Source organism: Rhodamnia argentea, chromosome 4 (assembly GCF_020921035.1).
Source record: "Rhodamnia argentea isolate NSW1041297 chromosome 4, ASM2092103v1, whole genome shotgun sequence".
Lineage (NCBI taxonomy): Eukaryota > Viridiplantae > Streptophyta > Magnoliopsida > Myrtales > Myrtaceae > Rhodamnia > Rhodamnia argentea.
The window spans coordinates 10,083,145-10,106,358 of NC_063153.1; the positions used below are offsets into that span (position 1 = coordinate 10,083,145).

Consider the following 23,214-nt stretch of genomic DNA (forward strand, 5'->3'; position numbering starts at 1 on the left):
TTCATAACGATGTTACACCATCAAATACATGTAGTTGATAATCTTATATAATACTAGACTTTCATGAAATCACGGGTGCTATCGATGGCACTTACATTAATGCTTTCGTCCTTGTGTCGAACGAAATCCCATATAGATGCAGGAAAGGGACTACCACCTAGAACATGATGTGCGTTTGCTCATTTGATATGAAGCTTACTTTCATGTATGTTGGGGTAGGAAACATCTGCCAACGATTGTCAAGTCCTCTCGGCAGCACTCGAGACTCCTCGACTATAATTACCTTGACCACCACTAGGTATTTGCTTTGTTTATAAGGAATAATTTTCTTTATGATTGTATTGCCATTGCATATCATGACAAATTTATATATATATTCCTGGTTATAGGCAACTACTACGTGGTAAATTTTGGTTATGCAGCACTTTCGAGATTTTTCACTCCATTTAAAAGTAAATGGTATCATTTGAATGATTATAAGGGTAGAGATAGACGACTCAAAATAGCACAATATTCTACCATGGACACTCTTCACTAATGAATGTCATTGAGAGGTCATTTGGGGCATTAAAGAACCGTTTCTCCATTTTGAGACATATGCCTCCATTTAAAGTTCGAAAGCAAGCATTTATTGTAATTGCATGTTGTGCTATCCATAATTACATTCGTGGCCAAGACAATATGGATAAATTTTTTTCCCTATATGGAGGTTCGAAGTACCCATTTGTATCTATACTAGAAGATGTTGCATATGATATATGACATGTGGAGGCAGCTGAGATGAAAAATATTGCAAATAAAATGGCAAGGGATCACAATATGCTTGAAATTCCATGAGTTTGTGTTTCTGACTTTTGTAATCTTGTTTTTTTTTAAATACTTTGCAATATTTATGTCCATCGTAGCAAGCAATTTAATTGCAAACTTCGTGGAGCAGTACCATTGAGCTTATATTCAATTCGTACATACATGATTGGTATCATCATGGAGCATTTCATGGGTTATTCAAACTTCTTTGATAAGCTAAGTTAAGTGCAAATTCGTGGCAACAATTTAAGTGCATATTGCCTATTAAGCTTATGTTCTTTCTTAAGGATCTTACATATGTCTTCATGCTCCATGAAATACTTAGACTAATTATGGATTATGCATGATTTGTATTCGTTTTATTAGTAATGCTATATAAGTTGACTTTATAGTGACAAGACGTTATTATTTGACTTAACTGAAAAAAATTGAGAAGAAAAATTGTTCCTATGAGCGGTGATTTTGTACAAGTACCAAACGCGTCCTAATTCTCTAAAACTCGTCTAGGGAACATAATTAGAAAAAATCAATCCTGTTGGATCAGAATTGTTGCCAAATGCACCCTTAGACCAATTTTTTTTGTGACACCAAAAACCTTGAATTTGTATTCGTATGACATATTTATCACCAAACATTTTTTTTATGACACCAAAAACTTATCAATTTTTGAGTAATTTTGGTAACTAGGTATAATTAAACTTTAAACCTGTCCTTTTATTTAAAATTTACTAACCATATTTAAAGTTACTAATTTCTCATAATTATAATGTCACGTTTAAACTTAAAAAGTCACTAAACCCGTGGAGACATCTACATCTTCTTTTTCTCATTATCTTTAGTTGCTTTTAGAGCAAAATGTTTCATGAAAGACATGTTTGTGCTTTTTTAAAGGGAAAAAGCAATTTTAACTTTTCTATCCAAATAGAAATAACATCAAAATTAAAAAAATTTGCAAAAATATTATACCTGAATTTACGCGATAATGTTCGTATATTACGAGAGTTTCGGGTTTCTAGAAATAAAAATAAATCACATGCATTCGACACAAGATTTAGATTAAACAAAAAAATCAAAATCTATCCAGACATGTGACTCATTCATGTGATTAATAGGCCTATGAGCAAGAAAATATCTACTAGCATCTGTACCAATAACCCGATCATGCTTAGTAAGTTTCGTTTTTATATATATATTGAAGTAACTTTAATAAACTTGCATTTGAATAACCTTTTTTTTTTTTTGGGGGGGTCAGAAAATAACTTGTTTCACAAGTCAAGAGCATTCCAGTTTGGCTATGGCTAGTAAATTGGCCCACGGACCTAAATTTCTTTGGCGGGAACCACATCCTTGATCGGCAACTTTTGAATTACAGTATTATTTCATATTGCTTGCACCGTATTTATATCGATTATTCGCGTAATTTATGCGGATCTGTATGGTAAAACTCCGGAAAAAGTGTTCATGTTCCTAAAGTGTTTTCAGAACACTTTGGAAACAGAAACGTGTATGGTAAAAAATTGTTCTGAGAACACTTTTAAGAAACAAAAACATTTTTGGAGCAAAAATGAAAAACAACAAAAACTTATTTATGAGTTTTGGGACACTTTTTAGAAACAATTTAAGGGCAAGCTTGTGCAAGTCACCACCGCTCACCATCGTCGGAGAGGAGTTGAAGCGACCGCCGCTGCCGCTCGCCCGGCCGCCACCGGCCGCGGTTGTAGATCCTTTCGTTTGGTGAGAAAAGTGTTTTTTTTTACTTACCAAATGCGTTTTTGTTCCTAAAAATCGTTATCGGAAATAGAAACAGAAAAAAATGTTTCTATTCTAAAAGTTGTTTCAGGAACAGAGAAACGTTACCATACGCATCCGTCGAGATTTTTCGGTAAAGATTTCCTCGACCCTTTTGAATTTGCAGGACCCTCCAGTCTCCCCGCTCTCTCTCTCTCTCTCTTCCATCGCCCAACCGAAACTGCAACAGTCGGCGGCACTCGGCGCTCGGTCGGTCGCTGCGAAAGGTCTTGATGCACCTGAGCGGAGTCGTTTCGAGGATCTCACTCCGTCCGAATTAGAGGTTTCTCAGATTGGCGTCGCTTAGCCGTGTTCGGCGATGGCGTCTGGTTCGCCACGGAATCGCATAGACCAGGTATTCGTTGTTATTCCTTCTCGCGACATGTGTGAACCGGAGGAGGATGCAGAAGCATTTGATTGGATTTGCAGAAGGTTTTCGTGCAGTTCAGTTTTACAGAGAAATGGACAATGTGTAGCTCTTGGTGTTTTCCACTGAGAAACGGCGTTTTCTTTCATTCTCTTTTTCCACAGCTGCGTAGAGCATTTGAAATGCCTGGTTGGCTTGGGACTCATCCCAAGCTAATATGGCATTTGGCTGAATCTTTTTGCTTTCTTGTGTACTCCATTTTGATTAGAATTTTATTCAAGAAAGGAGTTTTTATCAGATTGAATCCAAATTTTGGTTATGATCATCATCCATGCGTGCCTATCCCTGCATTAAAGAGAAAAGGGAAAAAAGATTTATTTTGTGCATCACACCGTTTCTGCTCTGGGAGAATTAGTTATTGAAATTAAAAGGGCCTTTAAAACATGTCAAATCAGCGAAATCCCAATGTCAAAGAAGCATTGCAAATTATTATTTCTACTTTCTGACTATGGTTAAGACGGTATTGATGGTCCTTGGCAAGTTGGCAAGTATGTAATGAGACTTGAACTCACCCCATACAGGGAATAAGAATGCAAATAATTGCAAACAAGCAGTTCAATTTGCGGTGTTGACAGCTTAAAATGATTTGATTTGTGGGTGCTTTGACAGTTTTTTGCTTCGAAGAAAAGGAAATCCTCCTCACCTCATACGAAATCAAGGAGGGCTGACAATAATGAGGGGTCGCCTAGTGCCAAAGGCACCTTGGACAACTACTTGAGGAACTCTCAGGAAGGCGGTTGTGTTGCCAAGCCATTGCATACTGTTAGTGATTATTTGTCAGTGGGTCACGATTCAGTTAAAAGGAATCTGTTACAGAAGGCTGAGAAAAACTTCAAGCCTGAAAATAAGCAAGTACAGTTGTCCGCTGAAGTGCCTAAGATCGAGGAAGCTGCTCAGAAGGAAGCATCTCACAGTTTGTCTGACTTGGAGCATGCTGCGGCTCCTGCTCCTGCTCCTGCTCCTGCAAAGGATTGTCTCTTGCCTGCAAACGGAACAGAAAACTTGGAACTTAAACAGTTTACAAATGATTTCTTATCATTATACTGCAGGTACCGGCATGTTTACAGATAGACTACTCTTTTTCTTTGCCCGTCTTTAATACTCTGATGATTAGGAATTTTATCAAAGTTTCATCTCATTCTGGATTTTAGAAACAAGGTGTCATTCTTGTTTACCCCAAGTTTGTATTTCCCTCCAATTGAAGTGTTCATGTGGACTAGATCTGTTGATTAGAAATTTCAGCAAAATTTACTTCTCTTCTGGTCCATCAGGAAAGGTATTTTAATTTTTTTTACCTTTTTACTTCCTGAACTTTCCGTACATATACACAGTGAAATCCAATCAAGTTTACCGGCAGATGGAATTTCCAATGGCAAGAGACGCGATAACCCATCTTTAGTTGATGAGGAATCACAGAGATCCAATAAGAGGTTTCAAATGACTGGTCAATCACAAGTAGCTGATGATTACAGTTTCCAGAAAGGAAAGGCTACGTTAGAAAGGGTTCCCTGTTCAGTTTCCGAAACCAGGAAACATGCATCTGATTCGTTTAAAGAGGTAACAATAAATTCAATTTTGAAAGACTTCTTTTCAAAAATCATTGCTTGTTTATGTCTTCAATATGATAGGAACCTGTTGCGGACAACCTCATTGAACTTCAAGCAAGTTTGAAGAAATGCAAACAACCACCTCCATCAACTGTAGGTATGGTTGGGTGCTCCACACCTGTCTCACTGGTTGTAAAATCCTCTGCCAATAAAACCCCTAGTTCAACATGTGGAAGCTCTATGTTTTCCCCTGGCGAAGGATTTTGGAGTGAAGCAATTAAGCTTGCTGATGGTTTTTGTGCTCCTGCAAATCATTCTACTTCTGAAGCTTTTGAGGAAGATCACCTTGCGGGAAAAGTATGTCAACCGGACAGATCAGATCATGAGGAGAATGAGGGAACACTACATGATAGGAACAACAGAGTCTACTGTAAGAAAACTATTACATCAGAATCAGTAGAGAAGCACACACAAGGCTCTCTGAAAAAAGTCTCTCCTTTGCCTGTCAAGCATTTTGACTTTTCTTGTGAGGACAAGAGCTTTGATAAAGTCATTGTCAATAGTTCTGATCCACAGTATTTGAGAGCTGTAACCTGCAGAGATGACAATCAGATTGATTGTGAATCTGCAGGACCAAAAGGTCTTCGGAGTACAAGTACGCTAGCTCGCTGTAGCAATAGGCAGAAGACAGAAGAGATTCATGAGAATCAACCAATGGTTCCATCAGATACATTAATAGAGAGAAAAGCAGATTTATTTAGTCAAAATGATGGCAGCTCAAAATCTGATTCGCCAATGTTTCCAGTGAAGAATTTGTCTGCTGATCTTCAAAATGGTGAAGCTTGTACTCCAAGTAGTGTGCAGAACAAAGATAATCTAGACATTAGCAATTGGCTTCCTCCTGCAATAAGCAGCTTATATAGGAAGAAAGGAATACTCAGGTTATACCAGTGGCAGGTATCTTTGCAACGCATTTTATCCTCACCTTGCTATGGCAGTGGCGTCATGAATGAAATGATAGCATTTTTCCATTTAGATCTGGACTAGATTTTGCATATGTGGGGCATATTTGAGTGTCAACATCGTCTATAATATACCATCCTAATTGAATTCGACTTTCCTGATGTGATATATGGTATGTAGATCAATTAGACATAACGACATTGTTTGAATGGGTTGCTGTGGTGGATGATGCGTATATTATTTTAGGCTATATTTGGGTTGGGAGGTTCTTCATTTTTTGATAGAGGGAGATTGCATTTTCTTTCTTAATTTTTCGCTTTAGAATATTTTATGGACTATATAAGTTTCATTGCTCACAATAGCATGAGATATACAACGGACAAACAATTGCTTGGCCAAAATTTGGAAATAGTTGGAGCAAAAGGCATGGATTTAATTCTGAGTGGTTTTCTTGTTGTGATGTTGGGAAAGGTCCGAGTTATTTTGTCACATTAGAGGGCCAATAATTTTATCTAGCCTTTTTAGGAAATACACCTGCACAGTAACTTACTAGCTAAAAAGCTGGATATCATATTTTTGGTATTTTTCCGGGGATTTAAAAACCACCAGCAAAGTTGTAACTAGATTTTTGTTAGCATATGTTTGATTTGTGCTGGTTGCTAAAGGGATTATTGGGTCAAGGACTGCATTTCTGAACTCGATGCGGTAGTAATCTGCTATCATGCAATCTTTCAGTTTATGGAGGAAAAACATGCTTTCACTTTCTTTTTCAGGTTGACTGCCTTCAGGTTGAAGGTGTGTTGCAGAGAAAGAATCTTGTGTATTGTGCATCTACGAGGTATCGACTCAGAATAAGCTGCTGTCTTGCTTGTTGATCTTGGAAGCTATCTTTTAAAATGATACACACATATGATTGCATGTCTCATGTGGACATAATGTCTATTTAGATAGCATTTCGTGTGTATTTCAATTACATCAGCATGTTACATAAGGATGCAATGTTGTCCTGTTACAATTTGTATGGATAATGGCATTTGATCGACTTTGTGACTGGTGAACTATGGCTAATTGTGTCCATTGACGGGAAATGTCTGATGCGGCCCTCATCTATATTTTATTGTACAACACACATGCACGCATGCAGTAAAGTTTGGTTTGCATGATCATGCGAGAGAGCAACAAGCTAAATTCAAAAGCCCAACTTCCTTCAGTAGTCAATTCCATTGTCTTTCATGTTTTATATATGTATTTAGTTCTTTCCAATCTAGTCTAATAGTTTAAAGAAGCTTTTCATTTTACTTTGTTGGATAGAAGACCTTCCTTTCCTCCAACTATGATGAGATACATCTCTTATCTATACTGTATTGTTATAGACAAGAGCCCAGCTTACCATAGGAGCTTTATTATTCAAAGAAGTTGGAGAGGGGTAACCTTGTTAGACTGGAAATGTATGAACTTTGTAATATTTTCCCCCTCAATGTTACTTCCAGAGAGGATTGGCTATGCAGATAGTTTAATGCCCATGACTCAATATGGTACTCGACCTTTATTTTGTAAGGAAGGAAGGAACATCTACTCTTGTTAGGCGTTCAACCTTTTTCTCATACCTCCGTAATATTGCTGATCAATGTTTCCTTTTGGAACAGTGCCGGTAAAAGTTTTGTTGCTGAAATTTTGATGTTGCGAAGAGTCTTGTCAACTGGAAAAATCGCACTACTGGTTCTTCCTTATGTTTCTATTTGTACAGAGAAGGTGCTTATTCTGGGTTATTTCTTCTACTGTTCTTTGTTTTATTTTCCTTTTTATTTTGGCCTTTTATTCTCTACACTGAGCTTTGTTGATTATATTTGCCTAGGCAGAACACCTTGAAGCCCTTTTGGAACCACTAGGTAAGCACGTGCGAAGTTACTATGGAAGTCAGGGTGGTGGAACACTTCCTAAGGACACTTCAGTGGCTGTCTGCACTATAGAAAAGGGGAACTCCTTGATAAATAGGCTGCTGGAGGAGGGTCGTCTATCAGAAATTGGAATTGTGGTGATAGATGAACTGCATATGGTGTGTGCCAGTTTGATCGTTAAGCTGGAATACCCGGATAAAATCTTCTGTAGTCTCTATGTTAGACATCTTTTGTCCATCTTTTAGAGGTCTTTTTTCTTCTGACTGGATTCTTAAATTGATGGTGTAACACTGACAGGTTGGTGACCGAAGCAGGGGTTATCTTTTGGAACTTATGTTGACAAAACTTCGTTATGCTGCTGGTGAAGGCAACTCTGACTCAAGCAGTGGAGAAAGCTCAAATACTAGCAGTGGTAAAGCTGACCCTGCTCGTGGACTGCAAATTGTGGGGATGAGTGCGACCATGCCAAATGTGGCAGCAGTTGCCGATTGGCTTCAGGTAAGCTCAATTGAGCTCCCTCTGCATTTCTGTCGTCCAATTAGCTGTCTTTGTTGGAATAAAGCTTTGCTTCACTTATCAGGCCCTTGGTCTTTATTACCTTGACTCATGGTGATGCTAAGAATTACTTTAAATTAGTTGTTAATTGTGGCTCTGCTGTTGGTTCAATTGCCTGAGACAGATCGTGGTGGCAGAGAAAGCCTAGGATTGGTGAATATCAATCAAAGTAGAATTCTTAGCTAGCATTTGAACGTTCTCACGCAATATACATTGTTTGTGAATCATGGGGGTCATATTCCTGTTACTAGCAGGATCTTATCATTTCTGTAAGCAGTCATATGTCACTCTTCAAAGAGTATATGGCATAATTTCCTCTCTATTTTGTTGAGGTTGTGCTGCTGCAAAAATTTAAGAAATTTAATTTTGTTCTCTAGCAGTTTAGCCCAATAAGGAATTTCCAGTTCATGTTCATGTTGTTGATCGTCTTGGCTCTTGTTTCACAAATTTAAGTTCAAGAAATTTGTCTGCAGGCTGCATTATACCAGACGGATTTTCGACCAGTTCCATTGGAGGAATATATTAAGGTAGGGAACACCATTTATAACAAGAAGATGGACATAATCAGAACAATTTCAAAAGCAGCCGAACTTGGTGGTAAAGATCCAGATCACATTGTAGAACTTTGCAATGAGGTTGGAAAATACTTGCTTCCCCTTCTACTTAACATGTACATGCATAGGGCGTGAGCTTGATAAGATGGATTTTGAACATATTTCAGGTTGTTCAAGAAGGTCATTCGATCTTAATATTTTGCTCAAGTCGTAAAGGCTGTGAATCAACTGCAAGACATGTCACAAAGTTTCTGCGGAAGTTCTCTGTCAATCTTCAGAATTCTGACAAGTTTACTGATATTGCTGCTGCTATAGATGCCTTGAGAAGGAGCCCTGCTGGATTGGACCCTACATTAGAAGAGACTCTTCCTTCTGGTGTTGCTTACCACCATGCTGGCCTTACGGTATGCTTGCATACTCTTTTCTTTTCTATTGATGTGAGAATCTCACTGTTCTATAACCAAGAATTCCTAACGGCTGTGCTATATAAAGGTTGAGGAAAGAGAGATAGTAGAGACATGTTACCGGAGAGGTCTTCTGCGTGTCTTGACTGCCACATCTACATTAGCGGCTGGGGTCAACCTTCCAGCTAGGAGGGTCATTTTCCGACAACCCAGAATTGGCCGTGATTTTATTGATGGGACTAGGTACAAGCAGATGGCCGGTCGAGCTGGTCGGACTGGCATAGATACCAAGGGTGAAAGTGTATGTTTGATGTTCCTTTTAAATCGCATCTTTCGTTTTTGAAATGGATCATATACTGAATTTCTATCAGTTCATACTTGACATATTTAATTTATGGCTTTTGTGGTTTACATTTCGCACAATGACATACCATGGTATCATTTCTTTTATAGAAGCCTTTTCCTTCTCTGTTTTAAATAGTACCTTCTTCGTCCTAATTCAAGAAAATTCTAAATCTCTGATAGATTTATTTACACCTGTGCAGATACTTATTTGTAGATCGGAAGAGGTTAAAAGAATTGTCGCTCTTCTGAATGAAAGCTGTCCACCATTGAACTCTTGTCTATCCGAGGACAAAAATGGAATGACCCATGCAATCTTAGAAGTTGTTGCTGGTGGGATAGTTCAAACTGCTAATGATATCAATCGATATGTTAGGTGTACCCTTCTCAATTCTACAAAACCATTTCAAGATGTGGTTAAATCAGCACAGGATTCTCTCCGATGGCTGTGTTACAAAAAGTTTCTTGAGTGGAATGAGGAAACCAAGTTATACAGTACAACTCCTCTCGGGCGTGCAGCTTTTGGAAGTTCTCTCTCACCAGATGACTCACTGGTAAAGCTTTTGCTTCTTGATCAAATTAGTCACGTTGTCAGTTGATGCATCAGTCATTGTACAATAAATTCTCAGAGAGGTTTCTTGACAAGTTCTTTAGATTTAGATACTCATACTTTGGATGAGGGAATATGGATGGACTGCTATTACAGTGTACTTTGATGGAATGTAATGACTCCGCTTGTATTGCAGATTGTACTGGAGGATCTTTCCAGAGCTAGAGAAGGATTCGTGCTTGCATCTGATCTGCATTTAGTTTATTTAGTTACCCCAACTAATGTTGATGTCGAGCCAGATTGGGAACTTTATTACCAAAGGTTCATGGAATTGTCTGCTTTGGATCAGGTAATTATTATCATTTTAACTAGTTCTTGGCAGTTGACATTAAAATTCAGTCTTTCGCATAGAGATCTCTTGGTGTGTGTTTGGAGGTTATGCCTGAGGCTTTGAGCCTACTGGCTTTTGGGGCAAGATAGTGGCAAGTATTTATTAGTTCACCCAATATCTCATGATAGTTTGTTCAACCCATGCGTATCTAGTATATTTGTTCTGGGGGATTTCAAATATTTTAGTAATTTTATGTGGATGTCTCATGCTTTTGTGGCAGGATAAATGGTGTTTTATCATGCAAATAATATTGAATGAGTGTGTTTTTGACCTGTGGTCCCTTTATCTCATACATGGATCAATATAGGGAAGGCAAGGAAAAGTACTTTCAACAAATTAAGTAACTGATCATGATAATTGGATTTCCTTTATAGTCTTCTTTTCCTCCCGTTACCTCAACGTCCATCATAATAAGTGTTAAATTAATATTGATGGCTTTTGATAGCTGGAATCAATATTCTGCAATTGCGTAGGCACATTTGGCTGGATATGGGTGGCCATAATTCCTTCCTTTCATCTGCATATTCCAATTATGCTTTCAGCAACATCTGTGAAAGTTTTTTTTCATACTCTTGTTCATGTTTATTCCACAATCAAAGGTCTGTGCATGCTTTTAACTTACCTTAAAATTTGTGAGATGCAGTCAGTTGGGAATCGAGTTGGAGTCTCTGAACCCTTTTTGATGCGTATGGCACATGGTGCTCCTATGCGCACCATAGGCAGATCGAGGGATAGTACAGAAGGATCACATTGTAAATTGCAAAAACAGTCCGGAATCTCAAACAACCATGTGCTTCCAGAGGAGAAAGCATTTCGTGTGTGTAAACGATTTTATGTTGCTCTCATTTTGGCTAGATTAGTTCAGGTACGGTTCTCATGCTTGCCCTCTCTCAATGTCATGACATGTTTTGACCTATGATTCATACTTTTTCTTACAAGCACTGTGATGACTATCATTTGAGGACTTGCAAATAGACGAGGAGTTTTTCTCTTTAGAAGTTTTAAAAAGTGAATGCTAGTAATTGCAAAATATATGAGGATACGAAACAGCTAATGCAATGGTCCTGCCTTTTTCCATAACCAATCTTAGCACTGCACTCTTAAACCTTGAAACTCAATGTGCTCCAAGGACCACCTGGCCATACTCTAAGTTAATTCTATACGAAGTCATGTCTTTGACTTTTGTCCCCATTTCACGAGTATGCTTGTGCTTATGACATGTTGACATACTTCGGTGCACATTCACGATTTAGATAATGATCTTGGAGATAGACACAAGTGTGACTTGTCAGGTAAAGATGATTTATTTTCTTTATAGTTGCTTACTGTGCTCCTAGCCTCCTAGTGCCAAGTACTCCTGCAACATTATGAAGCTTTCTTACCTGCATAACTCGTGGTTGACAGTTTATAAGCCAGTAGCATATGTGCATTTTCCATCAATAGCCTGATTGCATTTTGTATGTAATGCACACGATTCACTGTGTACAACCGTTTAGACTTTGAAGCTTTAAATGATGATCTAAGTCTTGTGGTAAAGGAAGCTCCCGTGGCTGAAGTTTGTGAAGCATATAAAGTGGCCCGAGGAATGGTTCAAGCTTTACAAGAAAATGCAGGTCGATTTGCTTCAATGGTTTCTGTATTTTGTGAGAGGCTTGGATGGCATGATCTAGAGGGCTTGGTTGGCAAGTTCCAAAATCGTGTGTCCTTTGGTGTGAGAGCAGAGATTGTAGAGCTTACGAACATCCCATATGTTAAGGCAAGTATGCGTTATGTTACTTTTCTCCTGATGGTCAATGGCGGAATGCCTCTGTGCCAGTTTCGATTAGTATTCCTGGTTTTGACAACTGTTTCAAATTTTAGGGATCTCGAGCTAGAGCACTGTATAAAGCTGGCCTGCGTACACCTTTAGCAATTGCAGAAGCTTCCACTTCTGAAATAGTAAAAGCTCTATTTGAATATTCTTCATGGGCTGCTGAAGGTAAGAATTTGGACAATTATGGACTTGTTTTAAATAGGTTAACTGATGAAGCTATGCTACTACTAGAAATTTTGGGTTGATCGTAGAATGAAAGGTCCATGACTGCATGATGAAATCTCTATTTGAATATTTATTGTGGGCTGCTGGATTCGATTTTCATCACTTTTGCATAATTAGGTCACAAAAATGAATTGATGTATGCAACATGTAGGCTCATCATCAAATGAAAGATACAAAGCATGTTGATTGAACCTCATTCCCTACTTGTTACATTGCCACAAGGTATGGGATTTGCCTGTGCCATGGTTGTGCAGGAAGTTAGGATCACTGTGTTCTTTTCAAACTCTCAATCTACGCTTGAGAGAGTTGAAGGAGAGGAGCGAGTTGAAGGAGGGAAAGAAAAGGAGGAATGATTGTTTTCTCTTTTTCTGGAAAGGAGAGAAAATTTGGAGGGAAGGACTAGAGAGAAAAAATTTCCCGGGTCCCAATGAAATTCTGTCATCTTTGGAATAAAAGTGGAGGGATTGAGGAGCTCTATTTCAAACAATCCAGTTGTACCTACCAAACTGTGAAATGCCAAGACAAAATTCTTTCTTGATACATTATCGTTGATATGTGATCGAGTATTTACCAATGGAAAAATGCAATTTGACTAATATATGTATTTAGAATCATGTGTTCAGTGTGCAACATTAGTTGCTGGTATATAATTAATATTTTACTCTTTTGTCCTTGTACGGCCTTCCTTGAATATTTATAAGTGAAAATGTGGCTCCAGCTCCCAATCTCTAAATTAGCAAACAAAGAAATGGTGTAAAGAGAAATATTCCTTAGCATGCACATAGAGCAAGCTTGCTTTTTGGAGTGGAAGTTGAGATGACTGATGCTTTTCTATATAATTAGTACAAGAGGAAAGTACTGGTTAGAATGAATCTTTAAGAATTGAAAGAACAACTCATTGCTGCCAACCTTGTCCATACTTCTCATGAACTTCTTGTATTGACTTCTAGGTATGGTGCACTGTGGTGTAACGTACGGCTTGATTAATGTAGTTAATCTCTTTTATTATGTTTGATTCTTGTTTTCTTTTTGAAAATCAAATGTTGCTTTTGTTGTGGAAAAAATATCTTGCTTTTAGAAATTGTATATACCTAGACTTCTCTTTTTGTTTGTTAGTATTGATTGTATCTATCATAAATGACTAGAAAGCTCAGCACAAAGGCGCTTACAAGTAGGAGTTGCCAAAAAAATAAAGAATGGGGCACGCAAGATTGTTCTAGATAAAGCCGAGGAGGCAAGAATTGCTGCCTTCTCTGCCTTCCAGTCTCTTGGGTTAGACATCATGCAATTTTCTCGACCTGTGCCGACTATGATGGGAAATCACATGGGACAAGGGCATGTGAGAATGTCCTCCGGGGTTGAAACCACAGATAATATGTCGGATGTGAAATCCTTGGAGCATGTTCTGCCCGTGGCAATTGTTGGGGAGAGCAAGAAATCTGATAGAGTTGCGGAAACTCGAAGGGATACGTTGGAGACAAAGTCATTTGATGGATCTAATGCTTTGGAAACTCTGATGTTAACTAGTGGAAATGCAAATTATCATGCTGCTAATGTGCCTCCCTTCCTGGCTGAAGATCCTGTAGCAGTTAGTGACGAGCCTACTGTGGCAACTATTTGTGGAAAAGATGCCGATACGACTGTCTCCATACCAGTAGAGAGTCATGGTGACAAAAACCGAAATTCTGTGAGAACTGATGCTCGTGTTGATTGTAGTGTTCGGACATCGGTAAGCAGTGTGCAAAATAAAGATTGTGCAGATAAAGGCCCTGTTACTGCAGTTAATATTCCTGGCGGAATCGATACTTTCTTGAATCTTTGGGATGCTACTAACGAGTTTTATTTTGACATCCACTACACTAAACGGAAAGAGGTGAATTCTGTGGTGCTGTTTGAGATATGTGGTTTAGCACTATGTTGGGAAAATTCACCAGTATACTATATTAATCTTCCGAAGGATCTAGTGAGGACCACTGAGAGAAAAAGCAGTTACCCATCAACATCATCTACTGCAAATGAAAGTTCACTTCAGCATGCTTGGATGGAAAGCATCAAAATACGGTGGAACAGGATCTGTGGTATAATGGAGAAAAAATCTGTCCGAAAATTTACGTGGAATTTGAAAGTTCAGATTCAGGTTTTCAGGAATTCTTCAGTTTCTGTGCAGAGAATTGGTCGTCCATATCTTGCGGGGAAAGATCTGGGTCCTGAAATCATAGATAACTCATACTTGGTGTTGCCACCTGTCAATGTGAATGATGGAATTGATATTTGTGTTGTAGCATGGATTTTGTGGCCTGATGAGGAGAAGAGCTCTTGCCCAAGCCTGGAAAAGGTAATAGGAGGACCCATTCTCATATTATTCGGCTTTGTCTCCTGTACGACTTCTAATACCAGATTTATAGCGTAAAAGTATTGAGTTTGTACCTCTTGCCCCAGGAAAGCTCTCTTTGGGATGCAAAATATGTCATGAAGATTTCTTGTACGAGAATATGTTTTAACAATTCATGCCTGAAGTTGTTTTGATTCTAAAACAGGAAGTCAAGAAAAGGTTACCAAGTGAGGTGGCCGCAGCTGCTCATCGCTGTGGCAGGTGGAAGAATCAAATGAGGAAATCTGCACATGATGGTTGCTGTCGACGGGTGGCGCAGACGAGAGCACTACATTCTGTTCTGTGGAAATTACTTATTGATGAAAAACTATTTGAACCACTTATGATGATTGAAGTTCCACTGGTAAGTTTTGCATTGCGTCACGCATGAAATGTTCAAGGTAAAATGTACATTCGCAACTTAAGACCTGTAAATTATTTGTCTTGATGGCTAAAGAAAAGGTGCAAGGATGATGCAGCCAGTTGTGTTGCTCAGTGCTTACATTCTGATATCAAGGATTTTGAGTTGAATTACATTAATTGAGGAGTGAAGTTGGGAAGGGGAGGGCTACCTCCAGTTGGGTTCCCCATCAACTAAATTAAAATTATACATAAGATTAAACATTTGATGATTGTTTAAGTGGGTCCCCACCTGCTTTTATCTTGGTTTGATTGAGTCATAATATTTAATGCCAGAGATGTTGCTTCTCCCTTGTATTCTATATATTGCTCCTAAATCCATGCTCAAAGTGTGGTTCTTTAAAGCTTAAGCTTGTTGAGTGGTGTCTTTATTGGGATGTAGAGTTATCTGTGGCAATGATTATTATCTCACTAGTCGTGACAATCTTCTTTGGATCTTTTGACACCCGTTTGATGCTTGTGTTTTCAGGTTAAAGTTATTGCATACATGGAGCTCTGGGGAGTAGGTGTTGACCTGGAGGGGTGCCTTCAGGCACATAATATTTTGGGGCAAAAGTTAAGGCTTCTTGAGAAGGAAGCCCATAGATTGGCTGGGATTTCATTCTCACTCTATGCAGCTGCAGATATTGCAAATGTCCTTTATAGACATCTAAAATTGCCTGTACCCGAAGTACGTGGGAAAGGAAAGCTACATCCAAGTACAGACAAGCACTGTTTGGATTTATTAAGGTATTGCAGAGGAAAAAAATAACTTTTGATTTCTTTCATGTTTATCTGATCTTGAAATTGTGTCGAGAATTATATTTTACTTTGTCTTATGCTTGCTTAGAAGTTGTTCATGTACTACAAGTGTCATTTGCTATAGTGAAGATATATTTTTGGGTCGTATTGATGGTGTAGTACACACTTATAGGATGTGGTTACTGGTCATCCGCTTCTATTGCTGATGACTTGCTCTTCCATTATTTGACTTGCATCCCATATTTAGTTAATGTGATGCTTGGGTGCATCTTTAAAGTTTTCCTTCAGACTGTCTTATAAGTATTTTGTGTGGCATAGAACAATTATATGATAGGATGATTATTGATGTACTCAGGAATGAGCATCCGATTATTCCCATCATCAAAGAGCATAGAACGTTGGCAAAGCTTCGGAACTGTACGCTTGGATCAATTTGTTCCCTTTCCAGGCTTTCTACAAGTACTCAGAAGTACACACTCCACGGCCACTGGCTACAGACATCAACAGCAACCGGACGGCTATCAATGGAAGAGCCCAATCTTCAGGTCTGGTTTTTGTTTTCGCTTAATCTATATTATACTCCTGTCATGATAGTCTTCTTTCTTGTTGGAGGGGGACATTGATCAAAACTAAGTTGTGCAGTGTGTTGAGCATGTGGTTGAATTCAAGATGAATACAGATAAAAATGCAGTTGAAAATGGTGCAGATCATCACAAAATCAATGCTCGAGATTTCATCATTCCTACTCAGGTATTGCCTATCAAGCTAAGTTCATGTACTGTGCTTTCATCATGGTTAGATAGATGTATCTTTCTCTATGCATCATAGCAGTACTTGCAAAATCTCCAAAGCAGATTCAGTCTAGAAAATGATTGTTTTTGAAATTACTATTTTTTACGTTGAAGAAATATCTGAATGGAGAAAGTAACTTCGATGTCAATGACCATAGTGGTACAACTGTTGAATTTAGTTTGGCGTACTTTATATCAAAAAGTCACCACATGATGCAAATTCCATGTATAATCTTCAACTTTGTTTGCCTTTTGTCACAACTAGCTGTATGCTAAAACAAATATGAAAAGGTTTCCCTGATTGTGTATGAATTTTTCTCAATACAACTATGCATGGGACCCTATTCTAACAAGTTTACTTGGTAGAGGTATTATGGTGATATTGTTGCCACTGGTATAATACATACCAAACCCTGTGACTTTAAAGTGCGAATAGGTTTCCGTGTCCGGAGGGGTGTGGTTATAGAACATAGACCATTGTGCTGGCTGTAGAATCTCCTTCTTAAAGGTGGAGGATTGAAATGGTGCAAGGGGGTGGGTTAGCTTTCACAACACTCGGCTCAAGAGAGATTTCCTTGTGGGTTGTTCACGAATCATGTTCTTTGGGTCGGTGGCAGTTTATTTCCTTGTTTGTGGCACTACGTGCAGGTGTGTCTGCACATAGATTCCTTTGTGTGTTAGGATTAGCTTGAGTGGGTTGAGCATCCTAACATTTTTCCATGAATCTTTTTTGGGGTTAATAATGGATTTCGCAGCTGAGAAAACAACTTCCACTTATATATCTTACTTGGGTTTCTTTTTCAGGAGAACTGGTTGTTATTAACAGCAGATTATTCTCAGATAGAGCTACGATTGATGGCACATTTCTCTGAAGACGCTTTTCTGATTGAACTGCTGAGCAAGCCTAATGGGGATGTCTTTAAAATGATAGCAGCTCGATGGACGGGGAAGACAGAAGATGCTGTTAGCTCCCATGAACGTGATCAAACAAAACGTATGGTCTACGGCATTATTTATGGGATGGGTGCTAAGACCTTATCTGAACAATTGGATTGCTCCCCTGATGAAGCCACAGAAAAAATTCAAAGCTTTAAAACAAGCTTTCCTGGTGTTGCTTCTTGGCTTCATGGAGTAGTCTCATCTTGCCGTCAGAAAGGGTAGCGATACCTTGCTGCTCTCCTGTTTGCTTCAAGCGACCGTGTCTTCCTTCTTAACTTAGTAAAATCAAGATAGGCAATAAGTTAACAACTACAATGTTTATAATTGGAATTTGGATCCAATGTCTACACTTTCGAACTGGTTTTACCTTTAACAAATGTCACTAGGCAGTCTTCAACAATGAGCTTATTACACCCAGCACCCCATTTCAAAATATGTGTACCCAATTGGTATTTGTAATTTGGGGAAAAGAAAAATGGTTCCTTTATGGGTTCGATGTCTCCACCCCATTGACCAGTAGAAGTAATGTACTTGATATTTTTTAAAGTTTGAAACCTTTGGTTGGAAAGGTGAACCATATACTTTCTGAACTATGTTTTGGTTTAGGTATGTGGAGACTTTGAAGGGAAGAAAACGTTTCCTGTCGAAAATAAAATTTGGAAATAGCAAAGAAAAATCAAAGGCTCAGAGGCAAGCTGTAAATTCAATCTGTCAGGTATAGCATACTACCACTCTCTCGACATTAATTTCTTTTTCATTGTAATGGTAGAAAGAAGCATTCATATAATGGTTTCTCACTGTCTTTTCATTCAATTTGTCATGTAAAGAATCTGTTCTTTTTCTTCCTCTGTCTATCTTCTCTTTTCCCCCCTCTAATATGAAACTGTTCTGGTTTTCTGCCAATTTTCTCATTCTAGGGATCTGCAGCTGACATAATCAAGATAGCGATGATAAATATTCACTCAGTAATACTTGGAGTTGAATTTGATTCTAGCTCTCTGCGGGAGACAAATTTTCACATGCTGGAGGGCCGGTGTCGAATTCTGTTGCAGGTTTTGTTCTCTGTTTAAATGTTTATCTTTTTTCTTAACAGCTGGAGTTGCATTTCATCTGTATTTGGAGGATCAATGTGACTGACATAAGATGAGAGTGACAATTCTGTGGTCATATTTCACTTGCTTGATTAACTATGATCCATAAACTTATATGGAAAGTAGATATTAATTTATATGTGTTGTAATCACTTCCATTTTCTCTCTTTCAGGGAAAGATGTTAAAAGCAGTTTGTCTATTTATAATTACGGAGTATGGACAATTCTGATGTTGGAAGCTGAGAAATTCTTGGAGCTTTGACTATCTTTTCTAGAAAAGATATTGGGCTTATTGCCGATACATATGAAATATCAAATTTTGATATCAAAGCATAAGAATGTGAGCAATAAGATAAATTACGAGTCCAATTAAATCTTAGAAGGTTAGACTAGACTAAGGGTATTTGCACTTTGTCAAGATCTTTCTTTTCTCTTCTCTTGCGATGCCAAGATCAGATAATTTGAATTTTGAGGAAACAATGGAAGGACATGCTACTGACTGTAAATTTTCAAAGATTAAGGAATGTTTTTCATTCCTTAAACTTTCTTACTCTGACTTGTTCATGTTATTGACTAAAACAAATTGGTGAATCTTCACTCTTTCTTTAGGATATTCTGTAAGGTCACAATATTATGGATTTTAGTAAATCATCAATTTTTCTTTTCAGGTCCATGACGAATTAGTGCTTGAAGTCGATCCTACTGTGCTAAAGGATGCTGTGCTATTGCTACAAAGGAGCATGGAAAATGCTGTCTCACTTCGGGGTAATCTGTTTCTTTATGTTTGATAACTTATTAGTTTGGAAAACAAATCAGGATCCTGTGCTCTCTGCTGTTTCTTATTTTCAATTACATTTCCCAATCTGACCCAAAAAAAAAAAAAAAAAGAAATAGTACATTTGCCAATGACATGCATATTTGCACGTTTTGATTTATTATGATTTTATGTTTCATTCTTCAGTTCCTCTGAATGTCAAATTGAAAGTTGGGAGGACTTGGGGCTCCTTGGAGCCTTTTTGTGCGGAAAATCAGGAGCAAGTTGTAGCTGGTGGTTCTTAGGTAAGAAAAGATCTGTACTGTCAATCTACTTCAATATTTCCACTGCCAGCTTCTATCCATTTAAGAATGTCTGGACATTCTGTCACTGGACAAGAACGGAGATGTGGGTCAATGTCTCTGGGTACAAGACCTGCTTGTTTGGGAGCACTATGAATGCTCCTGTGGGGAGAGTTGGCTCATAGGCCAGGCATATCGTTCTTTCCATCATCAGAGAGGCCGATGAAGACAATTCTCCTTGAGTTGGCAAACAACTGCTGCTTCAAAGCAGGCAAGTTCAGGAGCTCCCACTGGAGAATATGCTGTCCTCCGCTAATTTATGCATGGGTTGCATCTAGAATGAAAATTGGTGGTTAATTCTGCATTGGGATGCTTCTGCAAATTGTTTGATTCTAAATGTCCTGGAAAATTGGGTTTGGGTTGCAAGGATGCCAATTTGCAGAGTGACTAGAATTCCAGTGAGGTAATGAGCAGTTCATGAGAGCCTATATTTTTTAGCTTTTGCCGACTATCGGGGTTAGCTATTGTTTCATCAATTTGTCGTAACAGAAAATCATCTCGCATCAATCAATCAAATTTGTTGAATAAATTAAATTATTAAGTAGTATTAATCAACTATATGTTGTATTAATTGCAGAAATTAGAGTGTTCAACAATTCAAGTGAGCATGTATAATCCGTAGGTTTGAGAAGAACGTAAGGAATCAATTTCCAGAGACTGGAATTCCAGTGAGGTAATGAGCAGCTCATGATAGCCTGTACTTCTGAGGTTTTGCCCACCTATATATAACAAGTTGCTATAAATATGATACACACTCTGTCTCACGCACGCAACCTTATGATTTATTTATTGAGTTTGTGGGAATGACACCTTAGCAAATGGCATTGATTAATCAAAGGAAAGAATGGAACTAGAAAGTAACGCATTTACACCAATGATTAGTTGGCTTAGAGAAAACCTGGTTTCACTCAACTAGTGAGCTATGTGTCACTCTTAATTAATACGGATTTAACGTCTTTTGCCCTTACCACTCAGGGCTGTTGGCAACAGAATTGTTTTCTGAAGATACGTGCATTATTCTCATCATTAAGCAGGATAGAAGTGGAAGCTGATTTCATTTGCATGTCCTTTTAGGCATAATTTGTCACGGAGAAAAATACCGGTGCTTTGTGGATGGCCCAGCAAAGAAGTTGGTGTTTGAAGAACTTTAGATTGAGCTCTGTCTCTGAATCTGATCATGCAGGTTTGGTTCCGTCAATCTTCTTTTGGTTGCCAGTATGGGAAGCACAGTTTGATTTCCTGCTGTTATCTGTAACTTGTGTTTGAAGAGCCATTATAATCCAGGAATGATTACCAACCGCACCGAACAAAAGGGAAAAGGGGAAGGAAAGAAAAAATAATTGAATGAAAGGAAAGAGAACATAATTTTGCCTCCAGTTACTCTTTTATTTATGAAAGTTGGATCGTGGGAGTACATTCCAATCACATGTGATGATTATGTAACTAGATCATAATATTATGACTGATTGAAAAAAACATCTTTCAACGCTTCCCTGGATCTGGGGCAAGAAAAGATGGGAATCAAAATGTGCGTATTTGAGGAAAAATTGGTTTGTCCAGTTGAAGAGGAAATCAAATAAACTTAAGGTGGTTTACATGAAAGAACGGCCTTCAAGATTAGTCCTGTGAGAAGACTTGACCTTATAATGAGGATGTGGGTCACAAGGGCTGCCAAAGACATAAGAGAACGTGGATTGAGACCATAACATTTCTAGCACTCGGATGTCATGTAAAACTGGACACAAGATAACAGTTATCAGAGAAAACCCACTTTTCGACATCATTTGCTAGGATGATAATTGGTTTTTTTTTGTTGGTGTGAAACTCAGCAGCTATGCAGATGTGAACACCTTCTAACTTTAATGGAGGTTTTTCTATTTTCAGTTTGCTTTATTTGAGACGAGACAATTTCTGATGATGCCTTTTAAAGGATTTATAATGGGCTTCTGTGGCTTTAATATATCCGAGAAGTGGACTTTGCTGTATCACTGGAGAAATGGGATATATGCACCCTCCCCAACCGGACATGGAAATGTTCCAACTCAGATGGAGCATATGAGGAACTGGAAGTTTGAGCAGATACTTGATTAGGTTTCTTCAGTTAATTCCAGATGTTCTTTATTTCTTCTAATTTTTCCTCTTTTATCGGAAAGTTCACTCTCGCTGTACTCTCTGTTCAGGATTGTTAGTGGTGCAGCAGTTGCAAAGTCTCTGTTGGATGCATGCACCAATGTTCTCCTCCCAAGCCACTTGGCTATAACCACCTCCGTCTTCTGGCACAGGCACTTGCGCTTTGGGTTTCTTTCTGTTTCTCGTAACTGAAGGAGCTCATTGACATGCGCGTAAGCAAAGGAAGTGTACGATGAACACGCGGCCCTTCGAGATGGGTGGCCACCGACCTGAGTTGCATGCTTGACTTATGTGTAATTTGTAGCTAAGTTTGAGCCGTCAAAGAGTGGTTTGAGGAAATTTGTTAGCACTTGGCATTGCTCTTAACTGTCCTTGGGAATAAACAGCAGTGCTGGCCTTTTCCGAATTGCAAGAATAATTGTTCCTGGCAATTGGAGCTTTTGTACATGTTTCCTCGTCCCATATTTGTCCTGGTAAAATGTTCAATTGTTCTGTCTAACTTCGTGTGAGCAAAAAAATATACGTCTTCAATTATTTTTTAGCACAAAGGTGAGGGAGTTTTCTCAACATTGGCCGGAATTGCTAATAAATTGTTGTGTGAATTGCAAATTCGAAGAAATGAGCAATATTCAACCTCAAAACGGAAAGGCCACACCGATTTACAATTGGATTTGCCTAGTTTTTAGTATACTTGGCATTAATCAATAAAGAAGAGCAATCTGTGGCTTAGAGGCCGAGGCAACATGCGTCTTCTTGGAAAAATGTTCTTGACAGTAAATTGCGGCAAACATACAAGTTTTTCAAAAACAAAAAACTGTTTCCTTTTCAAAAATATAATTTTGGTAATTGGTGATTTATAAATCTGGATTTGACAATAGCATGCCATTTTACTTTAGTTCAGTTCCATCCCGAGTATATTTGGAGAAGTCCCTTTCTTGAGCTAGGCCTAAGGGAGAGTCATAAAAGGGGAGAAGTCGAGCAAGGAGAATTTTGAGATTGCGGGACCATCGCCAGCTCAACTTTAGTATCGAGGATGATTAGAGATGAATTAGTCTCATGAAGACAAGTTCCTAATTTCTTAAAATTTAACCTTTTTTTTTTTTGCTCAGAACTTAAAATGTAACATTTAGGAAGGTCCTAATAAGAAGCAATCAACACTTATCTCTAGTCAGCTAATTTTCCTATGTATTGGGACATCAAGACGCATGGATGGAGCGTGGGGCATCTTGTCATTGGGTTGATGAAGTGATGCAAAGTTCGAGTCAACAAGGCGCGCTACTTGAAACCTAGATTCCATCCCATAAAGTACTAGAGATATAACTCCATTATGAAAGATAGCATATGAACTAAG

General features: G+C 38.4%; 1 protein-coding gene across 4 annotated transcripts; it reads left to right on the forward strand.

Annotated features, from left to right (window-relative positions):
* The first annotated feature begins 2,746 nt into the window (after positions 1-2,746).
* On the forward strand, positions 2,747-22,322 carry LOC115750049 (helicase and polymerase-containing protein TEBICHI). 4 transcript variants are annotated; one of them, XM_048277204.1, is made up of 30 exons: positions 2,747-2,950; positions 3,632-4,071; positions 4,354-4,579; positions 4,651-5,526; positions 6,306-6,370; positions 7,179-7,284; positions 7,388-7,588; positions 7,728-7,928; positions 8,459-8,620; positions 8,707-8,943; positions 9,032-9,244; positions 9,489-9,839; positions 10,032-10,184; positions 10,870-11,091; positions 11,764-11,982; positions 12,087-12,204; positions 13,410-14,599; positions 14,802-14,999; positions 15,525-15,784; positions 16,152-16,341; positions 16,439-16,546; positions 17,392-17,744; positions 18,133-18,241; positions 18,444-18,578; positions 19,286-19,382; positions 19,579-19,676; positions 19,726-20,136; positions 20,709-20,916; positions 21,618-21,824; positions 21,914-22,322. In XM_048277204.1, the coding sequence occupies exons 1-26, from the start codon at positions 2,915-2,917 to the stop codon at positions 19,674-19,676; spliced, it is 6,564 nt and encodes a 2,187-aa protein (XP_048133161.1). In that variant the 5' UTR covers positions 2,747-2,914; the 3' UTR covers positions 19,726-20,136; positions 20,709-20,916; positions 21,618-21,824; positions 21,914-22,322. The 4 variants fall into 4 exon arrangements, with proteins under 4 accessions (XP_048133161.1, XP_030543056.1, XP_048133162.1 ...); XM_030687196.2 differs by lacking the exons at positions 19,286-19,382; positions 19,579-19,676; positions 19,726-20,136; ... (1 more) ...; positions 21,618-21,824; positions 21,914-22,322 and having other exon boundaries at positions 18,454-18,580; XM_048277205.1 differs by lacking the exons at positions 17,392-17,744; positions 19,286-19,382; positions 19,579-19,676; ... (2 more) ...; positions 21,618-21,824; positions 21,914-22,322.
* Positions 22,323-23,214: the final 892 nt, after the last annotated feature.